Here is a 22,549-nt window from a genome sequence, read left to right on the forward strand (position 1 = left end):
GGGGGGGGGGGATGGGGTAGTGAATCTGAACTGCTCGTCCTCACCCGCTTTCAATGCAGGGCTGTCGATTAGTATGATTAAGCTGCCACGTTTGTGTGCAGGTGACCTGTCCAGCCAGCCTGGGGGGCCACATGTGACTTTCTAGCAGCCAATGGGAGGGCTTGGTTGAGAAGTCCACCACTCAGCGGTGGCTTCTAAAGCCTTCGGGAAACTTCTAGGGTAGGAGGAGTAAGATGGAGGAGCTGTGACGGGGTGGGGGGCGGGGGGGCTTTTTATCTAGTGCATGCATGCGGTGACCTGCAGGCTACCAGATGCACCAGGACCTGTAGGACGTATCTGCTTGCGGTGAGGTTAAAGCTGTATCTGAATTTTCTATCTCTTTCAGACCTTCTTCGGTTTCCATACCACATTTCAGATATGCAAGCAGTCTAACCAGCAACAAATTCTGTAATTCGTTATCTGTAGAGAATTAAGGCATTCAGAGAGGCACGGACAGAAAAGGCCTTGTCGATAAATCCAGGCTCCTTCGGCACTGATGTATTTGGGAAGTGTAGTGTGTGGAAACCATCCAGAAAGATCAGGTTGTGTCCAAGCAGTGCTGGAGGTTGGGTGATGGGGATGGTGGTGGGTTTGGGGGTTGGCCTGATCCAGCTGGATTGAGCTTGGGCTGCAAGGCATCAGGTGCATTCTGGTAAGATGGGCTCAGATTGTCTCCTGTACCTGACAGTTCCCTCTCCTTGGCAGTCAGAGGAAACTTTTGGAGCGCTGCCTTCTTCAAGCCTGAGTGGTTCTTCCTCTGAGGGACCTCAGGCCTTCGGGGGGGGGGGGGGGGTGGTTAGATTGCAAGGTAATAGATGGATGACTGAAGCAAGCAACGGCACGTTGCTATGGTGCCCAGCGTACTCCTATTGCCTTGTTTGGCTCATGTTTACTCCAGCTAACTTTTTGCTGTACTTTCAGCGGCTCTTCCCATCGTTTCCCGCCTGCTGTCTGAGCGCTGATGCTCAGTGACCATGGTGCAGCTTGATCATGCAAACACATGCAAACTCATGGGCCATGCAAGATGCCTCCAGGTCTTTGGTGCATCTTAGTACCATTTGGTTAGAGTATCTCAAATGTGTTCCTCGTGTGTCATAAGTCGAGGTGAGACTCAAGCCCATGTCCCAGGGGCCTTGCTTGTCTCTCCAGATCTCATTAATCCTTGATTGCTTTTATCAGTGGCTCTCCTGACTAATGAGATGCAATAGCTCACTTAATTAAGTTGTGAAAGATTAGGGTGAAATGGAACCAGATTTGCTACGTTACGTTACGCCCAGGGCTTGGGTTTCGGTCTCGCCTCAACACATGTCTCCCTCTCTCTTCCACTGGGGGTCTCCTGTCCCAGAACTATGGGCTGGAGACGGAGAACCTGCGAACGCTGTCCCACAAGCTGAACTCGTCCGCCAAGAACCTGCAGAACTTCATCACTGGCCGACGACGCGGGGGCCACTATGATGGCAGAGCCTCACGACGCCTACCCAACGACTTCCTCACCTCAGTGGTGGACCTCATCGGGGCAGCCAAGAACCTGCTAGCCTGGCTGGACAGGTTAGCGTCTGTCCGTCTGCTCCGCCATCCGTCCGTAGCCCATCAAGTCATTTGGTATCCGCGATACGCAGAATTACTCTCCTTGCTAATTCCATGGTCTGTATGCCTGATTACATGGAAAGGTTAATCTCCTACTTCGTCCTGTTAGTCTACTGTCCTTTTGACTCATTCTGCCAGCTTTATTAATACCAGCCAGATGCTGGTTATGTGCCCAGGGTACAACCTTTTGGTTTAATGAACAACACTACAAACTCCAACTTACCCATACTGTAGAAAATGCATTTTTTTGACATATTCATGCAATTAAACACTTGATGCAATTAAACTGACTCGAGATGATGGCCGCGTCTCCCTCAAGCTAAGATTTCGAACCAGAAGTCGTCTGATGTACACTCGTTCCTCCTGTTTCCTCCAGGTCTCCGTTCGTCAGCGTGACAGAGTACTCACTGTTGAAGAACAACATTGTGCAGCTGTGTCTGGAGTTAACCACCATTGTGCAACAGGCAAGTCTGCCCCTCCCCTATGAGATTCATCAAGTGGGTCTTGCGCTGTTTTCTGCTGGATACTAAGGGACAATTGACACGTCTGTGAGAGTTTAAAGGGCGTTGAAATTTCAAGGTGTGCGGACTCCCCTTTTCACCTTTCTTTGTTAATCATGAGGTCTTCTAGGGCAGTGTTTTTCCACCCAGTCCTCAGGAACCCCGAGACAATCCACTTTTTTGGGCTGGATCTGCTGGGAACTAGGGCATGGAGTGTTTTGGGGTCCTCGAGGACCAGGTTGAGAAACACTACACTAGGGAGAGTCTCTGCAGTTAGGGAGAGTAGAGTGGTAGGGCCCAGTTCAACCCAGACAGGTTAGGTCAGTTATTATGTGATAAGCCCCCCCTACTGCTGTACATCCATAGCTCCAAGTTATCCCTGAGTAACTTCCAGCAAAGTCCCAGCTTGGTGTAGCTCTCTCCTGCACTCAGTGGGACACTTACAGATCTGGCACTTAGAGAGTCGTGGAACGGACACCACAGCGGGTATTCCAGCACCCCTAGCTGTGTGTCAGGTATTGAACGGCATGCATGGGGGGGTATATGTATGGGAGTAGGGGGGGGGGGAGGGGAACACTGTTTCTCCAAATCCAGCAGGGGTCTGCAAAGCCACAGCAAGCCAGGTAGACCTCTTAATGAGGTCCCTGTGCACCTCACCTTCAGGCCCTGTTATTTTTCGCCTCTATCAGTCCTCCCCACTGGAGAAAGTGCCGGCACATTCCCTTGTAAAAGGGGACTGGCCTGCTCCACGTCCATCTAAGGCAATTAGCTTACTCCTCTTTCAGAAGGGGCTTGCCCATGATTAATGTCGCCCGTCTACACAGCTGGCCGGTTTATTTGTTTACTGAGCGAGCACCTTAATCGGCCAGTGTGCTCCTAGCTCCCTGAAATGAAAGGTCTCACTGTTCCAGTTCCCTTCCCTCGGGATGCATTCAATCGCCACGGCAACGGAAGCCCAGCTCAGACCTACATCCCACGGAGAGGAAGCACACCCCAGATACATCCTCCCGCCTGGCCACCTCGTCAATGCCGACTTTAAAGGGATGGAGTCCGCGGGGGTCTTGGAATGTCCGGATTCCCGAGATTGTCCCTTGTGCAGATGGTCTATCTGTTGCTCTGGGGGGGGAGATCTCCCCATAGTATTACATCAAAGTGCTCTCCTCCTTCTGCTTCCTTCCTGGAGTCCTTGTCAGGCATCAAATTGCTCTGCACTGTGTTGTCTGAACTGCCCCCCTCCATTTAGGAATTGCCCACATTTTCCCTCCCAAAATAAGGTCTGTAGAAACATCCATCCATATTTCTTCTCTGTAATGCACAGCAATGCTGTATTAATATTGAGCATACACCAATGCAAGCTGTGATACCTGAAACACACTGATTATACACTGATACCTGAGCCACTGATTATACACTGATATATTTGGCACTGAGTATGCACTGATTATACACCGGTATCTGTGGCACTGATTATGCACTGATATCTGAGGCATTTAGTATACACTGATTATACACTAGTACCTGAGCCAGTGATTAATTACTGATTATACACTGATTATACACAAACACCTGAGGTACTGACTGTATACTGATTATACACTGATTATACACAGACACCTGAGGTACTGACTGTACACTGATTATACACAGATACATGAGGTACTGACTGTACACAAATTATACACTGATTATACACAGATACCTGAGGTACTGACTGTACACTGATTATACACTGATTATACACTGTTCTGACTATACAGTGATTATACACAGATACCTGAGGTACTGACTGTACACTGATTATACACTGATTATACACAAACACCTGAGGTACTGACTGTACACTGATTATACGCTGTACTGACTGTACACTGGTTATATACAGATTACTGAGGTACTGACTGTACACTGATTATACACAGATACATGAGGTATTGACTATACTGATTATACACTGACTGTACACTGACTATACACTGATTATACAGAGATACCTGAGGCACTGACTGTACACTGATTATACACTGATTATACACTGTACTGACTGTACACTGATCATACACAGATACATGAAGTACTGACTGTACACTGATTATGCACTGTACTCACTGTACACTGATTATACACAGATACCTGAGGTACTGATTATACACTGATTATACACAGATACCTGAGGTACTGACTGTACACTGATTATACACAGATACATGAGGTACTGACTGTACACTGATTATACACTGATTATACACAGACACCTGAGGTACTGACTGTACACTGATTATACACTGATTATACACTGTACTGACTGTACACTGGTTATATACAGATTACTGAGGTACTGACTGTACACTGATTATACACAGATACATGAGGTACTGACTGTACACTGACTATACACTGACTATACACTGATTATACACTGTACTGACTGTACACTGATCATACACAGATACATGAAGTACTGACTGTACACTGATTATACACTGTACTCACTGTACACTGATTATACACAGATACCTGAGGTACTGATTATACACTGATTATACACAGATACCTGAGGTACTGACTGTACACTGATTATACACTGATTATACATTGCACTCACTGTACACTGATTATACACAGATACCTGAGGTACTGACTGTACACTGATTATACACAGATACCTGAGGTATTGACTGTACACTGATTATACACTGATTATACACTATACTCACTATACACTGATTATACACAGATACCTGAGGTACTGACTGTACACTGATTATACACAAATACCTGAGGTACTGACTGTACACTGATTATACACTGATTATATACTAATTATCCCACAGCACCTAGAGCTCCGACAGCCATCCTTCTCTCTGCTCCCTGTGGTTCCTCTGCCAGTCCACCTAGCCATGTTTTGCTTATTGCTCAGGCAGCTTGGAGCCTCTGAAGCTTCTCCCACTTAGCTCAGCTGCCCCCCCCACCACCTCTCCCCCCTCACAGATCACTTTCCTGGGCGATGCCGGTCTCGTCCCCCAGCCTAAGAGCCTCTCCCCTAAGAGCTTGCGTTCCGGCCTATCGGTGGCCTGCAAGGCTTCCCTAATGCCCTCCTTGTCCCACCCGCATGGTGCGACCATGATAAATGCGTGGGGTGCAGCAGCATGCCGAGTGTAGTCATTGGTCTCCACTGGGGGGAGGGCGGTCTTACATTTGATTTGTGGTCTTGGTCAAATAGTAACATGTGGTGTCTCCTACTTGAAAAGGCTCCTGCTTTATGTGTAAACAGAAAGATTTTCAGCCTCATTTTCTCAGCCGTGTCTGTGTGTGTGTCCCGCAGGACTGCACTGTCTACGAGACGGAGAACAAAATCCTTCATGTGGTGAGTGCTCTCCTTGCCCCCTGCCAGACTGTGTGCTTGCCGCATGCGTGTTTGTGCATGTCCTGCATAGTCAGCTGGGTGCTGAAGTCCTCTCAGCCCTGTAAGACCACGCCTTTTAAATGCCCTTTTAAGCACCGATTGGTCGACGATTTTCATGGGACGGCCCCCAAAGTGTAGTTTCGATGCATCTCGAAATTGCCTGTAGTGCGTGAGATAAGCACTTAGGGAATGGATGGTTGTCCCCATTGCTGTCATAGGCTAGAAGTTACTGTCATAAATCATTTCCCTGAATAGTGTGAAGTGACGTCTGTAAAACTTGCTTTAGCAAATTGATAGATCTATTTTTATGAGCCGCGCGTTTTGGGATTCGAAGTGAGAACGTGTCCATGGGCATGTCTGTGTGTGAGTCTGTGATCCTTTACTTCTGTGCAGGCAACAGGTTCCACTGTCCTCTTTGTCCTTCATTTTTCAAACTAAAGTGACCAAAAGCACACTTCTATTATTTATTAGTTATTTTGCTGGTATATGATTCTGAGATTTGGTGATTGGAAGACAGGGATATATGGGAGTTAGCAGGACGTCCACACAAACACACCCACTCACACCCACCCATTCCTCCCTGAATACACCCCCCAGCCGTCACTCTCATTTGGCCACTAGAGGGCGAACCACTGCCCTGCTCCGGATCCAATGACTCGGTAGTTCTGGGCCTCCCGGCTGCTCTGAGGGCCACTACAGATGCAGGGTAGCCTGCTGTGTATGTGTGTGTGTGACGTTTATATTACATTATAGGGACCAAATCTAGGGACATTTTTTCGGGCCCCACAAGGCGAAATTTAATTTTATATGTGAATGTGAATGCAATCGACAAGCTAAAAATGCCAAAAGTCTCATATTTAGTTTGGTTACTTGTGGTTAAGATTACTGCTGGGTAGGGGTTAAGAAGATTGTCATTGCTTGGATCAGAGTTTTTCCCAAAGAACGTTCCTCGTTGCCGGTTCAATTGCAGTCAGTGTGTCTGACTCGTTAAAGCTACTGTCAGCTGGGTCAGTATTACTGTGAGAATGATGTCTGTCAGTGTGGGTGTCAGTATGAATGTACACACACACACAGGTTTGTAATTATATCTTTGTGGGGACCTCTACCCAGCCCTAACCTTAACCATTAGTAACCAAATAAAATACGAGACCTTTGGCATTTTTGCTTTTTTGATTGCTTTCACAGACCTTTGTGGGTACCTGAAAAATGGTCCCCACAATGTCAGAAAAACAGGTTTTCATTGCATTGTGGGAGACATTTGGTCCCCTAAATGTAATATAGACCTAATGCACACACACACATGCCGCTGTCTGGGTTATTTTAAAAGGCACTCCTGCCTGTTCCTTTAAAGGACATTTTTGAGCTTTTCGGCTCACAGTCAATGTTCAATAATGCAAAGCCTCACTTCTGCTCCCCCCACCCCCCCCAGCCAGGGTCTCCTGCCTCCAGCAGTCAGATGGGGTGGGGGGGCTTGTACACACACGTGAGTAAAACTGGGCACTCACCCACCGTCCGGCATGCCATCATCTGGCCACATCTCTCCCCAAACCACATGGGATGAAGTCACACCCCTGCAGCCACCCCTTGGTGGCAGTACAGTGTTTTGCGGGGGGAGAGGGGGGTGCGGGTGCCCGGTCATCTCACTGCGGCTGGCGGGGGGGAGGGATGGTGTGGGGAGTGCGCTTTGGAGAACTTGCTGACCAACCCTTTCAAGCGGGCCTTTCACACACGGCGATAACGGCGGCCCGTAATGGCGCCTATTAATCACCGCAGCTGGGCCGACCCATGAAGAACGGCAGCCCGCCGGCCGTGAAAAATGGCCCCGTCCCCTACCTGCTCATTAAAGAAAGGGGCCAGATTTATAGATATTTTTGCGCAGTGTTTTCCGAGTTGATGTGGACGCGCCGAGAACGAAGCTGGGGAATCTGTAGAGGCGCCTCCCTCGGAGGAAGGAGTACCGTCTTCCTCTGATGACTCCATCTCTCAGTCCGGGAGGGCGTTGGCACTAGGCCCGACCTGTGGGGGGCAGCCCAGAGGGATTGATGGCAATAAAAATGATGCGTGTAATCATATGGCTGTGGAAAGACCCAGTAGAAATGACATACGATGCAAACGTTGGAAAGTGGTTTGGATGCTCGGTGGGTGTTGCTGTAGCCCATCCCCTCTAGGGCTGTGAGTTCAAATCCCACCACTGGCTGTGTGCATGTGGAGTTTGTGTGTTTGTGTGTGTTTCCTGGCATTGTCTCCTGGCAGCTTTCATGCCCTGTGCTTCCTGGGATTGGCTCCAGGTTCAGTGGATAAGTGGATATCGCAGGCAGATGGATGTGAGCATACGAATGAATGCCACGTGACAGCGCCCCCCTGTGTCCACAGTGTAAAACCCTGTCTGGGATATGTGACCACATCATCTCACTGTCCTCTGACTCGCTGGTGTCGCAGTCTGCCCACCTGGAGGTGGTACACCTGACCAACATCATGCCCACAGAGGGTCTGGTAGGTGCCGCCACACCTATCAGCGGTCTTAGGTCTTATCAGGGTACGTACAGACATGCTTGTAAGGACGTCAGATGTCTAAGAAGGAGAAACGTATGTAAAAGGCCATGTTTTGGACCCACTTAAGATAAGGTCTGATTTTTCTTTACTGATTTTCGGATGTTGTCGCTCATTCCTGGTATTCCCTCTCCTTTCCGGTCTCCTCTCCCTGTCCTGCCGCTTAGGGGATGTACATCAAGTCCACCTATGACGGGCTGCATGTCATTACAGGCACCACCGAGAACGTGAGTGTGCGCAGGACGCCGTTACGCTGTCATGGAACAGGGTGGGGAGGAGAACTGGAAATGGAGAGGGGAGGGGTGTTGCTTTATAGAACTCAAGTAAAAAAAAAAACGATGAAAAAATGGAATGATCATGTTACTGGGCCTGTTCATATTTCACTTGTCAGTGATTTTTGGCTTTTTACTGAAAAGAGATACACAACCCCCCCCCCCCCCCCCCCCCCCACATACACACACAAAGGTTTGTAATTATATCTTTGCGGAGACTCTCCATTCATTTCTATGGGGAAAGCTCTAATCACAACATGACGACCTCATACCCCCACCCAGCCCTAACCTTAACCATAAGTAACCAAACAAAACACGAGACTTTTGGCATTTTTAGTTTTTGATTGCATTCACAGATCTTTGTGGGGACCTGAAAAATGGTCCCCACAATGTCAAAATATCTGGTTTTTATTAGATTGTGGGCGACATTCGGTCCACAGAATGTAATATAAACATAATCCTCTCTCTCTCTCTCTCTCTCTCTCACACACACACACACACACACACACATGCAAACTTGGGAAGAGAGGATCCCACCATCCACATGGTGCCGTACCCCCCACATCGGACCAGCCCCGCTTCAGGGCTACTTGGCCTGCCGTCAGGTGGTGTGTTTGGCATAAGGCCCCTGTGGGGGCCCGTTACCGTGGGCTTAGCATGCTGACTTGGTAGGTGCTGTAGTCGCTTGACCTACCCACAGTCCCAGAGACCTTTCCAGAGGGACTCAGTCTGCAGAGCGTTCCCTCCAAGTACGTCGCCACCTGCTGGTCAGCTTGTTTTACCACCACTGTCACCCGTTTTGCCTATGATTAAGCAGGAACTGTACTTTTCCACTTTTAGATGTGTCCTTTTCCCTTTCTAGCATTTAAGGATGACATATTCCTGAGAGACTCGTAGACTAGTGCAGACTTAATATGGCTCCATGCTGCCCCCGGTGTCTCGGTGGGGCAGCACCAAATACTGTGAGGAAGTTACCCAAATCAAGAATCAGCACTCCCTTCACCCCACCCCCACCCCTCCTCCTTCCTGATGAGGGTGAAAAAGTGCACATCCGTGGCACATGATTGGCCTCCTGAAGGTGCGCCGCTTCAGTTGCTACGCGACTCCTCTGTTACCCGGGAGACGGTCGTCAGCCACTGCGAGCGGAGAGTAAGGGTGCGTCGTGCTCCCCCAGCTGGGTGATGGAATGCAACTCAACGCCTTCCCTGCGATAGGCAGCAACTGTTGAGGGTGGGGGGGCCAGGCGGCAGAGGCCGCTGGGGGGACCCCTACAGAGACAGGTGAAATGAACCCAAACGCTATGTGGCCACAGGCCGGCGCTAATGATTTGCGTTTGCGCTTTCCCACAAATCCTTGTTGTTCTTGCTAAACTCAATCACTATCACCTCTTCTCTCATTAGGCTATTTCATGATGCATTTAAACACAGGGAAAGCGTGGTCTTCCTGTCTGCACCCCACCAAGGACGGTCAATGGGGACAAATCCTCTGGTGTCCCCAAAGCTTGTGGCCCGGAGGCCCGTCACTGGGGCCTGGGTGTCCTCTGCTTCAGCCTGTCACTTGCTCAGGGATTCATTTCTAAGAGGAAACTATCCAGCAGTTAGATCAGATGTCAGCATATTATAGGGAGTCCGGTATTTACCCATGAGTCCCTTGGCAAAGATAAATAACACCAACAAGGTCGGTTAAACAAAAGAACCGTTTATTGGTGATGAACAGCTAGGATAATTTGCATACACAGACTGGCATACGGGCGCATCCCCATACTGGTACCGTCGCCAGAACCAAACAACCCCTCTTCACATCGGTGCCAGGCACTCCCCCCTGCCCAGCCCCACGATCATAGCAATGCATTGCCTGATACGTACGCCGGCCTGATTGACTGGGGGAGGGGTGTTCGACAACTGCATTCTGTGTGTGTAGAACATCAGAATGTTTTTGGTGTGTTTGATGGTAGAAGGAGGAGCAGCAGCAGCCGTTGAGTGGTAACCACTGATTCTCTCTCCCCCCCCCTTACCCTCAGTCTCCTGCTGACCAGTGCAAGAAGATCCACGCTGGAGACGAGGTCATCCAGGTCAACCATCAGACTGTGGTGAGTTTCCTGGCTTGTGGGTGCTTGCCTCATGTTGGCAGAGAGGAAGGAAACATAGAGGATTCGGCATGATTGCCCCCTACTGTTAGTCGTTCACCATATAAATGCCCTGGTGGCCTCCGCGCTTGTGATCAGAAGGTTGAAGGTTTGAGCCCCTGCTTTGACAGAATAGTGCAACCATTGGGCCCTTGAGCAAGGCTTATAACCTCACAAAACCTTTCAGAGACACCAGATGAACATGAAAGGTGACAAGAGGAATTTAAATATACCTATACTTTTGCAAATGACAAATAATTCAACTCAATTCAATTTCAATTCAAACAAAGACAAGTAAAGTATCATGTGTATGAAAGAAGACCTTTTTGTGCCATTAATAAATGCAGAAAAGCTTAGTGTGGAATATTGTGTCATAACTGACTAAGTACAATTGTTCCCGCTGCAGTTAAATGTTAATTTTCTTATGATCCGATCAGTAGGACAGAAATATTGAACTGTAAGCAGTTATAGGAATCCCTTAAGTGCCTCAATACTGTCTACCATGTATATATATCAGATATATGTAAGGGCCCAACCCACTGCTCTTTTGAAATTTTGCTATACCCCTTAGGAACATGCTCCCATGGCCCCCGGTTTAATCCGACACCTCTATACCCCAGTACCGCGACGTAACAAATCTCCAAAACTCCCTGGCCTGCCATAAATGGAAAATATTGCACACGCAGCTAATGTAGTTATTTGGCCGATCCAATTAGCTCGCCAGCTTCTGCCAAGAGGTGAGTTCAGCATAGTGGTCGGCGGCCATCCCAGACAGCCACCTCCTCTTAAAGGAGAATACCTCAAAAAATTATCTCCATCAGCCCAGTCTACCCTCCCTCAAATTATGAAGATCTACGGTCTAGAGGAAAACAGATTGGACAAACATGGAACGGGATCTGTGACTTCCTGTGCCGTTGGGTCTCACCTCTTCAAATGAAACGTTCCACTTTGAGATTTGAAAACATGGAATTTAGCTCTGCAGCCATACTCTGGGTGTGTGAGTTACTGATTTCCATCTGCCAGTCGGCAGTTAAACTTGAGTAAAACCCCCATAGGGTGACATCTATAGAAACGTGTGGCTTTGTGTACTAAGCCATTTACTTGTAATTGGAAGGCCAGCGGTTTGAACCTGGCATCTGCAGAACAGTCACATGTTCATGGATCCTTGATCAAGGTCTTTAATCCCCAACTCCATGGACATCTGCAGGTGGCTGCCCTTCCCTAACAAGTGTGCTTCCCACCTACATGTGTGTCATTGAGAGCAAGCCGGGGCTCTGGGATCAATAAAGGGTCATCATTATTATTGCGAATCCTTTGTACTGTGAAAGTTTGAAGGTTCGAGTAGACCAGTGGTTCTCATACTGTTGTGTGGTAATTTGTTGCTGTGATTCACATTGCTGTGTTTTTTTTCACCCCCTGGTACTTGGATGCTTTGGTTTCCAAAGTGGTACTTGGTCCAAAAGGTTTGAGAACCACTGGTCTAGAAAATGGCTTAATTCTCACCACACTCATAGCTTCTGCATTTATCTTGTGGCCTCTCCCTCAAAACACCAAGCTGACAAGCTTCTCTTCACTGAAGGGTTAAGGTTTCAAAAATGCTGGTCAGTTTTCCATTTTAATAAAATAGGTTTCCCTCCTTACAAGTAAGATATAAGCATGGCTACATCATTGTTAGTTTGTGTGTCCATAGTCCAAGTGTTCTGGGGCATTATTTTGACCAGATAGCCCATAAATGGTAACATTCATGCAGCAGAATGTCCTTGAACCGTAGCCAAAATTTGTCCAACGTCATCCTGAAATCATTTTAAAAAATTATCACCAACGAGAGATTGGATTTCTCAAGTCGACTCCCATCTTGCATTCATTAATTCATCTAAACTGCGCAACATGACCACCTGGGCGACGGGCCAGTCGGCATCTCGTTGACGCCGCTCTCCGCCACCGTTTCACATGCCAGGCTCTTACATGTCCACGTCAGCATTTCTCGCCTTTTCTCCTACCCTTTTTCACATCCCCTACCCATTTAAAAACCCGGGGTGTCCCAGCAGGAATCAAGGGGACGGGGGCTGATACCCATCGGCTGAAAGAGTTAGCTAATAATTATCTGTTCGATATATGGCTCCCGTCCAGGGCCTCCTGTGCTCCCTGTGTGAGACGGACCGCTCAAAATCACGAAAAAACGTATTTGTGACTGGTGTTTTTTCTTTTTCCATTTTCCGAATTTGAATTAGCTAGCTCTTTTTCTTGGGACACTGCGTGCGTGCTGGGAATGGCAGCGTATCCAGACGTGCGCAGGCAGGCAGCCTCAGCATGTGGCAGCTGTGTTTTAAGTTTCTAAACAAGAGTGAGGTCTCTCTACGGTGAATCTGCGGTGAATAGTTCACCCTGCTCTTAACGAATGTTGTGCTTCTTTCAGATGTACTGTTTTAGTCTTTCCTCACCGTTGCGAAACCGATTAGCTCTCTCAGTCCCCAGTTTTGCCAGTGGGATGGGGAAGCAGCACAGGCATCCGGGGAATAAGCATGATACGATGACACCTTCATGCACGTCTTGGCGAGGATGATCATAGACATTGCCTTTTTAGGTTACGAAGTTCAAGATACAGGGATGTAGTCCAACCTAAACTTGTGTGACATGGAACGTCACTCAAGTTTTTGGGGGGCTTCTTTCTCAGATTTCTCCTGGAAATTTCTACCAAGACATAAACATCCGTATCCCAGTTATATGCTATTACAGCCATCACCTACATCACGTACATGTAGTTCAAATAAGATACTTATATATCCCATTTGTTCTGACACTACAAGCTAAGTCAAGTCAAGTCAGGTAGTCAAGCAAAGCTTTCAGGCATGTTCAGTAGGGTCGATGCCCATGTAGTACCCTAGGCATGCTTCAACATCAGTGCCCCCCCGTTGCCAGGAGGCCAACAGTTGAAGTTCTCAACAGGGGGGGTGCCCATGGTATTCTAATTCAGCACCCATTGCTGATATTGCCCTGGCCATGTACAACACCAGTCATCCAACCCTCACTATCCCCGATCCAACTCTACCTTGTTCCTTCATCATTTTCGTGTCTTTTCCACAATCAGATCATTTCCTTTGCGCACCTCTCATAGTCTAATTTGCCGGCTTGATGTGCTTGCTCTCAACTCCCCACCCCCCCCCCCACCCGCAACTGCCACGCCCCCCAGCTGAGATCTCTGTCCCTAATGGGATGACTCGCTCCGTCCCCGGCCACTCTCCAAAGGAGCCCATCAATTGGTGATTGATTCTGAGAGAGGAGAAGGCGAGTGATGAACGGAAGGTGAAAAAAGAATTACAGGCAGAATGACTTTGAGTGCTCCTCTGTTGGTGTGCTCCTTTAAGCTCATTACAGTCTGTGTTTCTTGAATTTAACAACTATGAAAATTAATTCTGGTCTCAAAAGGTTGTACTTAATGTACAATCAAATGGATGCTGGTATCAAAATCAATCAGTAATCTGAAGTTTCCGTGTGAGTGTGTGTGCGCAGGCATATTTGCCTAGCAACCAACGATAAGCGAATTGCGATTACTTCCTTTCCCTAAGAAGTGGTCTATAGTGATGTAACCAGTTACCATGGGATAATAAATGAGAACAGATGCGCCAAAAAAAAATCCGTCATAGTGAGTTTTAGTCCAATTTGTACTGAGTGTAGCCCGTCTGCTACATGAGGGGATAGCACAGGTGGCGGCCATCTTGTTGTGTGGCTTGGGGCACGTCATGTTTGAAGCAGCTTGTTCCCTGTAGACCGCCGAGCAGCGTATGTCTGACGCGCCTCAATAACCCATCATTTTTCTCCACAATGCAACGAGATGCATCGCTCACTATTAAGGAAGTCCATTAGTGTGTTGCTGCATATGCGATAGAACTCTCATTCGACACCAGCGGAAGGGGAAATGAAATTCGGATGGGGAAGTGAAACTCTTTGATCTACAGAGCGAAAAACTGCTGTAGTTCCTCGCCACGGTCTCTGTCGCCATCTGACTGCATTAATACAGGTCCCCCTAATTGCTACCTCCGCTGGTACATGCCACCAAACGTTAACAAACTGGCTTTAAATAATCGCTGTCGATGAGCCACTCATAGTGAGTATAATTTATTATTTTTTTTGGGTGAAGGAGTGTTGAAAATGTCATCCGTTCACTTAGCGCGGCGGGAATTTGACGCTTATGTGTTTAGCCGCGATGTCAATGCTCTGAAAATAACCAGGGGTGTTCCAGCTGAGCAGTGGTAGCATGTTGGTGTTTGTTGGGGGGGGGGGGGGGGGTGGTGTTATGGAAAGGCTAAAAGGCTGACTGGGATCCGGCTGGTGATGCTGCAGCTGAATAATTCATTGTGTTTCGAGATAAGTTACATTTTTAATATGGGCGCATTGATACGGGTAGAGAGGCTGAGCCCTGCGTCTTAATCAAGTCAGCCTGGGGTCTGTTGTGACCTCGCTGTGGCCCTCCCCCTGCCTAATGCTCTGAGATGATCATAGGGGAGACATGGGGGGCAAAGGGGGATTCATAAAAACTTACATACTCTTCCCTTGGGTGTGGTGTGTGGCTCAGCCGGTTGGGCCAACTCTATGATCAGAAGGTCATTGGTGCACATCTCATCTTCAGCAGCACATGTTTATGTCTTTTCGGTTCTTGAGAAAGACTTGACAACCCCCCCCCCCCCCCCCCCCAGAAACAGGGGTGGTAGATAAACGGCTAACTCTGCAGTGAGATCTTAAGCTTCACTCTCACTCTATGTGCATGAATGTCTCAAATAGGAGAGCTGGAGTACTTGCGCAAATGGCAAACAGAAAAGCATGCGTTATACGTAAAGAGCACCTGTCCGTGGACACGCGCGCCGTTCCCAGCGTGCAAACGCACACACGTTCTTGCCCACGAGGGGGTTTGAGGCACAATGTGGTGTCTGCAAATGTCGAATCAGACTGCGGGCTAGTCAACATCGGCTCCCCTGACAGTATTGCAGGCACGGATCATACACACGGGCACACAGTACTTGGGCTCCAGGCTTTGACAAAATCTAGACCATGGACCTGAAAGCGTGTAACTATACAGCAAATAACACTTTTTTCCTTGACCCTGTTAAGAAAAGTTCCCATGTCTCGGCGAGGCGGTTGCGTATTTGATCAGAACCCTGAGCCGAATACGTGCACCGTGGAGTCCTGCTGTTGCCGTTGGCGTGTCTGACGCAGCGTTGGCGTGTATGTGGCTCCGGCAGCCGGCTTTGAGCGCAGTGTCTTTATTGTGCTTCAGACTAGTGGCTGGAAATACGATGCCTTCGGTGTTTGGGGAATGGGTAGTGACAGCATACAAACCCGGCGAGTCCCAGATCGCACGCACACACGCACTCACACTTCTATCACTAGGAAGCCCACAGGTAACGCTCCGTCATGACTGGTACGGTTGGGCTTTTTTCATCTGTGCTGATTCCCACGGTGTCCGGGAAGTTGGTGCGTCGGAGGCGTCTGAGTGGCCGGTTTTGGGCTCTGTGGTGGCTCAGTGGTTAGTGATCTTTCCTCACACTGCCAGTGTTGGGGGATTGAATCCTAGCCCCAGCAGTATGTGTGCAGTTTGCATGTTCTCCTTGTGTTTTTGGGGTGTCAAACATTCATGGATAGGTATTTCCTACAGGTACTCTGGTTTCTCCCCCTTGTTGTCAAAATAAAGCGTGCTGAAGTGAATTGGAGTTGCCAAAGGTATGAATGGTGTGTGAGTGTGCACTGCAATGGGTCGATGCCCCATCCTGGGTTATTCCCTGCCTTGTGCCCGTAGCTTCCCAGATAGACTCTGAACCCCCACAACCCTGCATAGGAGAAGTGGGTATAGAGGATGGGGAGATGTGAACAGGTAAATTGGCATCTCTAAATTACCTTCTGATGCACTGGCATCCTGTTGAGAGTGTATCCACCTCCCTTGTGCCCTAAGCTGCCTGGAATAAGATCCAGGCTCACTGTTACTCTGTACTGGATAAGTGGTTATTGAAGATGAATAGGAGACCAGTCACTAACAATCATGAAAGATGAAACATCTGAGCCTGTAAATGATAGGGGACTATTCTGCTGAGGAGGGGATTCAACCCCACACCCTTCTGATTGCAGGCAGAGAGGCCTAACCCACTGAGCCACACACCTCTTCAAAGCAGTGACTGCGACTTTTTATCAGAAGAAGGAGATGTTATTGATTCGGGGGAGGGCTGTGTTTATGTATACTTCTGGGGATGGTTTAACCCAAGAGCAAAGACCCTAACTTGCCGAAAGACATGCGGATGACGGATCAAGCCCTATAACAACTGCTTGGGACTAAGCAAAGCTGCTGAGTATAGCTTTTCATCCTTTCCCGAATGCATCCCTGGAATACGGATACGACGCTACGACGGGGAAGAGGGGGAGACGGCAGCTTTTAGTTGGAATTTGCCGATGCGGCCCAGGCGGCGAAATGAGCCCTCCAGGGGGGATGAATCTCATCCATCTGTGACAGGTCAGCGCCGGGAGCTCCCCCCGGTGGCTGCTGCCTGTCGCACCAGCTGTCCTCCCCCAGAATTGGCGTGCTCACCCAGGAGACTCGGGCGAGGCATTGAGCTCCGAGCGCCATGGGGGCCTCTGACAGCTCATCAGCGGGGGTCAGGGACAGCGGGCTTGCAGTCCTCCTCCTACACGGGGGGGTTAAAGACTCCCTGACCGGGTCGTCACCACCCATCAGGAACCCGCTGACCCCACAAGGCTCGGAAGAGTTCAGTCTGCCAAACAGAATGAACCGACGCAGGAAAGTTTCCTGCTCTCCTTTGTCCTTTTCTCAGTTCATCCATTAATCATGAATCTGTTAATTGTAGCCCATGTGTGTGGCTCAGCAGGTCACCGGAAGGTCGCCAGTTCAAATCCCATGGTCAGCAGACTGATTTCACTGTTGGGCCTATAAATAAGGTCCTGAACCCTCACTTGCTCCAGGGACTGGGTGACCCTGCTTCTCAATTGTTTGTTGTTTTGGATGAAAGTGTCAGCTAAATGAATATATTCTCATTTTCGGTGCTGTTAGTCTTGTTTCACGTGATCCTATTCGTAACAGTACTTGCAGTGCAGAGATGTTTATGGTTCATAGGCTCTCGACTCCCACGACCCTGCATAGGACAAGTGGATATGAAAGATGGATGGATGGATGGAGGATGCTCTTAGTCATAGACACTTGGTCTTGCTGATTGTGGTCCTTCTGTTTCTCAGGGTAGTTATGGTATCAGCGATCATAGTTAATGTGGGTCTTCTGGTCACGTACCTTGTAGTACAGTTCGGTTGTGGTCCAATCACTTGTGAAGCTTGTGTTCCTGGTTTTTAAATTATGATCATGAACATTTTTCCAAACTATTATTTTTATTTTATTCCTAATAATACTTTATGTAATAGTTACATATTGTGATGCATTATCGCTAACATCTTTCATTGTCATATGTCCAAAAGTCTTTCCTCAATTTTGATTTGATTTTTCTTCCATTTAATTCTTAATTCTATTAGTATTGACTAATAGAATTAATATACACATGCTGGATTGATGTGTCCTTTTGGTTGGGTTTCAGCTTCAGAGTAGCCAGCTGCAGTAAGGCCTCCTATGCAGTAGGGGGCACTTGGCTGGCAGGAGCAGGTGGGTGCACGCAGGGACGGTTTCGTGGCATTGGTGTCTGTGCTTCCGCAGGTGGGCTGGCAGCTGAAGAACTTGGTCAACGCTCTCAGAGAGGACCCCAGTGGCGTCATCCTCACCCTGAAGAAGAGGCCACAGAATACCCTAACCTCTGCCCCCGCCTTGCTCAAGAATGCTCGCTGGAAACCCCTGGCTCTCCAGGTACTTACACACCCCCCCACCCCTGCTTCTTCCAGCTTCTCATGAACACCTGCTCCATGTATCCAGGCCAATCAGCTTCAGTATCATATCACTGCCAGAAGAACATCTGATGATTTACTTTGTTGCAAATATTTCATCCTGAAATGACCGACCTGCTTTGCATTTTCTCGCTTTGTTTCGTTACACATTCTGGGCGTTAGCTGGAGCTCTTCAGCTGACGAACCTTCCTCAATGGTACAACAGCTGCACCCCCTTATCTCCTGCCTGTTGAGATGAGATGCCAAAGGTCCCTCATGAATGGGAGCCTCACAAAGGCCCATATCGGATCGCGCGTCAGAAACGAGTGCGCCGCGGATCTTTATTTTATACGTAACTCAGTAAATTATTCCACGATTATTCAGAGCATGATTAAATCCGAGACGAAAGCCAATCACTCGTGGCCACGGCTGATTGTCACGTTTGATCGATAAGCGTCCTGTCGACGTCTGAATAAAACATGAAATGAAATGTAATTAAAATAAAAACAGAGCTAATGTCTCCATTAACCTTGCCGGCGGTGTCAGGAGCAGGGAAGCGGCGGAGACAGGAAGCACAGCTCTGAAGGGGAAGTTCTCCCAAGTTCTTGGGTGGGGAATCGTAGCAGTATCTGTGGGAGGCACCAGACTCCTTTTATGTCATGTAACAGATGTTCCTTTTCTCATACGTTCGTTGTTTCCCTTATGTGCAGTTTGTGTCATAGACCCCTTAATTCAGTATTTCTATATAAAGCGATACATGAAAATCTGTCAAAAAAAAAAAGTATCTGCAGAAGTCGAAGGCAGCCTAAAAAATGCTAAAATTGTCTTCATATTGGTTTAAAACTGTGACATAATGTCTTTACGTTGTGGCAGCATTTTCAATACCTCTCCTAAAAATCACCCCAACATTTATAGAATCAGTACAATGTATTTGTTGACGACTAGCACACCTTGCTTGGCTAATCAATACCTCGTCGAGTTAATTCATTAATTGAGCAGGTGGTGAAATTTAACGCATGTATGGAATGGCTGAGGTGCCCCTGAGGAGAGGTTTGGGAACTGAAGCGGCGTTTATCTAGCTGTGGAACCAGACATCAGTAAACTTTTGGAGAATAGAAGAAATTCTTGTTGGTTTTTATTGCGTTACTGTAAATTTGGTATAATCTGCATATGTTATGTTAAGGAATCCACTGGGCTTATTGAACAGTAAAAATAATATAATATATTGGAAGGTGGCTCAAATAACGATTAAGGACAATTCTTCAATCCTTTTATACCTTTTATACCCCCTTTTTTAGGCCCTCCCCAGCAAGGTGCTATGTGTAGGTGTTGTGAGTGCAATTGCATATAAAGAGTGACCTCCTGGAGTGTGAGGATCCTGAGGGAAGAGACAGGGCAGGACGGAGACTTTCCTGTGAGAGCAAATGGTAGCTCAGCCACTTCTCTGGCCACTGTCAATTCAGTTATTTCCGTAGCACTCTAGCGGTTCCAAATGGAACCCACATTCTCTCCCTGCTTCCCCCCATGATCATAAATTGGTTATACTGTCTGTATTCAGATGATCAACCAAGAACACTGAGTAATATACACTCACCGGCCACTTTATTAGGCACACCTGTCCAACTGCTCGTTGACGCAAATGACTGATCAGCCAATCACATGGTGGCAACTCAATGCATTTAGGCATGTTGACATGGTCAAGACGAACCACTGCAGTTCAAACCGAGCTTCAGAATGGGGAAGAAAGGTGATTTAAGTGACTTTGAACGTGGCATGGTTGTTGGTGCCAGACGGGCTGGTCTGAGTATTGCAGAAACTGCTGATCTTCTGGGATTGTCACGTACAACCATCTCTAGGGTTTACAGAGAATGGGCCGAAAAAGGGAAAACATCCAGTGAGTGGTAGTTCTGTGGGCAAAAATGCCTTGTTGATGCCAGAGGTCAGAGGAGAATGGCCAGAGTGGTTCGAGCTGATAGAAAGGCAACAGTAACTCAAATAACCACTCGTTACAACCAAGCTATGCAGAAGAGCATCTCCGAACGCACAACACGTCGAACCTTGAGGCAGATGGGCTACAGCAGCAGAAGACCACACCAGGTGCCACTCCTGTCAGCAAAGAACAGGAAACTGAGGCTACAATTCGCACAGGCTCACCGAAATTGGACAATAGAACATTGGAAAAATGTTGCCTGGTCTGATGAGTCTCGATTTTCTGCTGCGACATTTGGATGGTAGGGTCAGAATTTGGCGTCAACAACATGAAAGCATGGATCCATCCTGCCTTGTATCAATGGTTTAGACTGGTGGTGGTGGTGTAATGGTGTGGGGGACATTTTCTTGGCACACTTTGGGCCCCTTAGTACTAATTGATCATCGTTGCAACGCCACAGCCTACCCGAGTATTGTTGCTGACCATGTCCATCCTTTTATGACCACAGTGTACGCATCTTCTGATGGCTACTTCCAGCAGGATAATGCACCATGTCATAAAGCTCGAATCATCTCAGACTGGTCTCTTGAACATGACAATGAGTTCACTGTACTCAAATGGCCTCCACAGTCACCAGATCTCAATCCAGTAGATCACCTTAGGGATGTGGTGGAACGGGAGATTCGTATCATGGATGTGCAGCCGACAAATCTGCAGCAACTGCGTGATGCTATCATGTCAATATGGACCAATATCTCTGAGGAATGTTTCCAGTACCTTGTTGAATCTATGCCACGAAGGATTAAGGCAGTTCTGAAGGCAAAAGGGAGTCCAACCCGGTACTATTAAGGTGTACCTAATAAAGTGGCCGGTGAGTGTATATGTGTGTGCGTGTCTGTGTTCTGGAATACCTTACCTTGATGAATACCCGGTCCCCATATGGGAAAACTCTATTTTATAAAAATCTGTGACTGCAATGACAAAACTAAAAATGCCAAAACTCTTGTATTTTGTTTGCTTACTTATGGATATGGTGAGGGCTGAGTAGGGGTTAAGGTTGTCATAGTTAGCATTAGCATTTTTCCCATAGAAATGAGTGAGTGGTCCCAAAAAATATATGATTACACAACCGTGTGTGTGTGTCGCATTCTGACAGCCCCACAGCTACGCAGCCCCTTACGCAGCAGAACTCCATCCACTGTGTTATGAGACATTACTCCTGTGATCCTTATCAAAATGATCTGTCATTTGTGCTACGGTAGCCCTTCCGTTGCTTGGTAGCACGCGGGACAGCCTTCATTCACATCTTACATCCATGAGTCCTGGCCGCGAGAGCCCCCCCTCCTCAGCAGGTACTCCCCCCAGCTGACTGTGACACCCCACAAGCATTGTCGTTCTGAGATACAGTGACCAAGTTATTTAACCAAAATGATTTGGCCCTTGTCAAACTGACTCAGATCTTTATCCCTGTCCATTTTTGTGCATTCAGCATGTCAACTAAGGGTACCAGATCTTAGTTGGCAAGAACTGTACTGTTTCTTACAGTTAATAGTTTCATCTGGATTCTGAATAGTGAATAGTGTGTTTATTCTAAGTACTATAAATGTAATTCAGATCATTTAACGAAGTAGCTGATTTTATAAATATCCTACATAACACCTATGTCAGCCTTGAGTCATTCAATCATGTGTGTGAGTGTGTGGCATCCTGTCCAGGGTGCCCCCACATCCTGTGCTTCCTGGGACGGGCCCCACGTACCACAGCGCCCCCCATAGGAGATGGATGGATACGCATAACGGGAGGAATCCTGGTAGCACACATGTCCAGTGACGGCCCCAGTCCCTTCTGTTCTGGTGAAGGGGCAGGGAAATCTCCGCAGTGAGGTGGGGGGTGGGGCTGGGGAGAGGCCTGGGGTGGGGGGGGGAGGGGGGTACAATTGACGTCAGAATGCATTCAGGAAAAACGCTGCCTGCGTGATTGCTTAGGGAGCCCTGTATTGCGACATGGCTATTTTTAGACGCCCGTTAGGGTAATTCATTTTCATGCGGAGTGCTTGCCTTGATGTCATGGCGCTCTCTCTCTCTTTCGCTGTCATTCCCCCTCTCTCTCTCTATCAGTGTTTCCCTGCCCCCCCCCTCCGAATACCAGTTCCCATTCCATTTCGAAAAGGACCTTCCCATCCATAAATACGTTAAACATCATTTACCCACATCACCGAAGCCGCGCGTTAAAAGGAAGGGAGTGATGTCAGCGATTCCTTGTGCATGTCACGTCCCTCCC

General features: G+C 47.9%; 1 protein-coding gene across 3 annotated transcripts in view; it reads left to right on the plus strand.

The window, feature by feature from the left end:
* The window catches only part of si:ch211-26b3.4 (connector enhancer of kinase suppressor of ras 2), a 94,840-nt gene that overhangs the window by 37,802 nt on the left and 34,489 nt on the right, over positions 1-22,549 (plus strand). For 2 of the 3 annotated variants that reach the window (XM_049029663.1, XM_049029664.1), the window contains exons 3-9: positions 1,385-1,587; positions 2,003-2,090; positions 5,449-5,490; positions 7,903-8,022; positions 8,247-8,306; positions 10,372-10,440; positions 18,176-18,322. In XM_049029663.1, coding sequence (XP_048885620.1) covers positions 1,385-1,587; positions 2,003-2,090; positions 5,449-5,490; positions 7,903-8,022; positions 8,247-8,306; positions 10,372-10,440; positions 18,176-18,322 — 729 coding nt within the window. The remainder of the gene's footprint in view (positions 1-1,384; positions 1,588-2,002; positions 2,091-5,448; positions 5,491-7,902; positions 8,023-8,246; positions 8,307-10,371; positions 10,441-18,175; positions 18,323-22,549) is intronic. The other variant, XM_049029665.1, reaches the window with a different exon arrangement.

This window comes from Brienomyrus brachyistius, chromosome 10, assembly GCF_023856365.1.
Source record: "Brienomyrus brachyistius isolate T26 chromosome 10, BBRACH_0.4, whole genome shotgun sequence".
Classification (NCBI taxonomy): Eukaryota; Metazoa; Chordata; class Actinopteri; order Osteoglossiformes; family Mormyridae; genus Brienomyrus; species Brienomyrus brachyistius.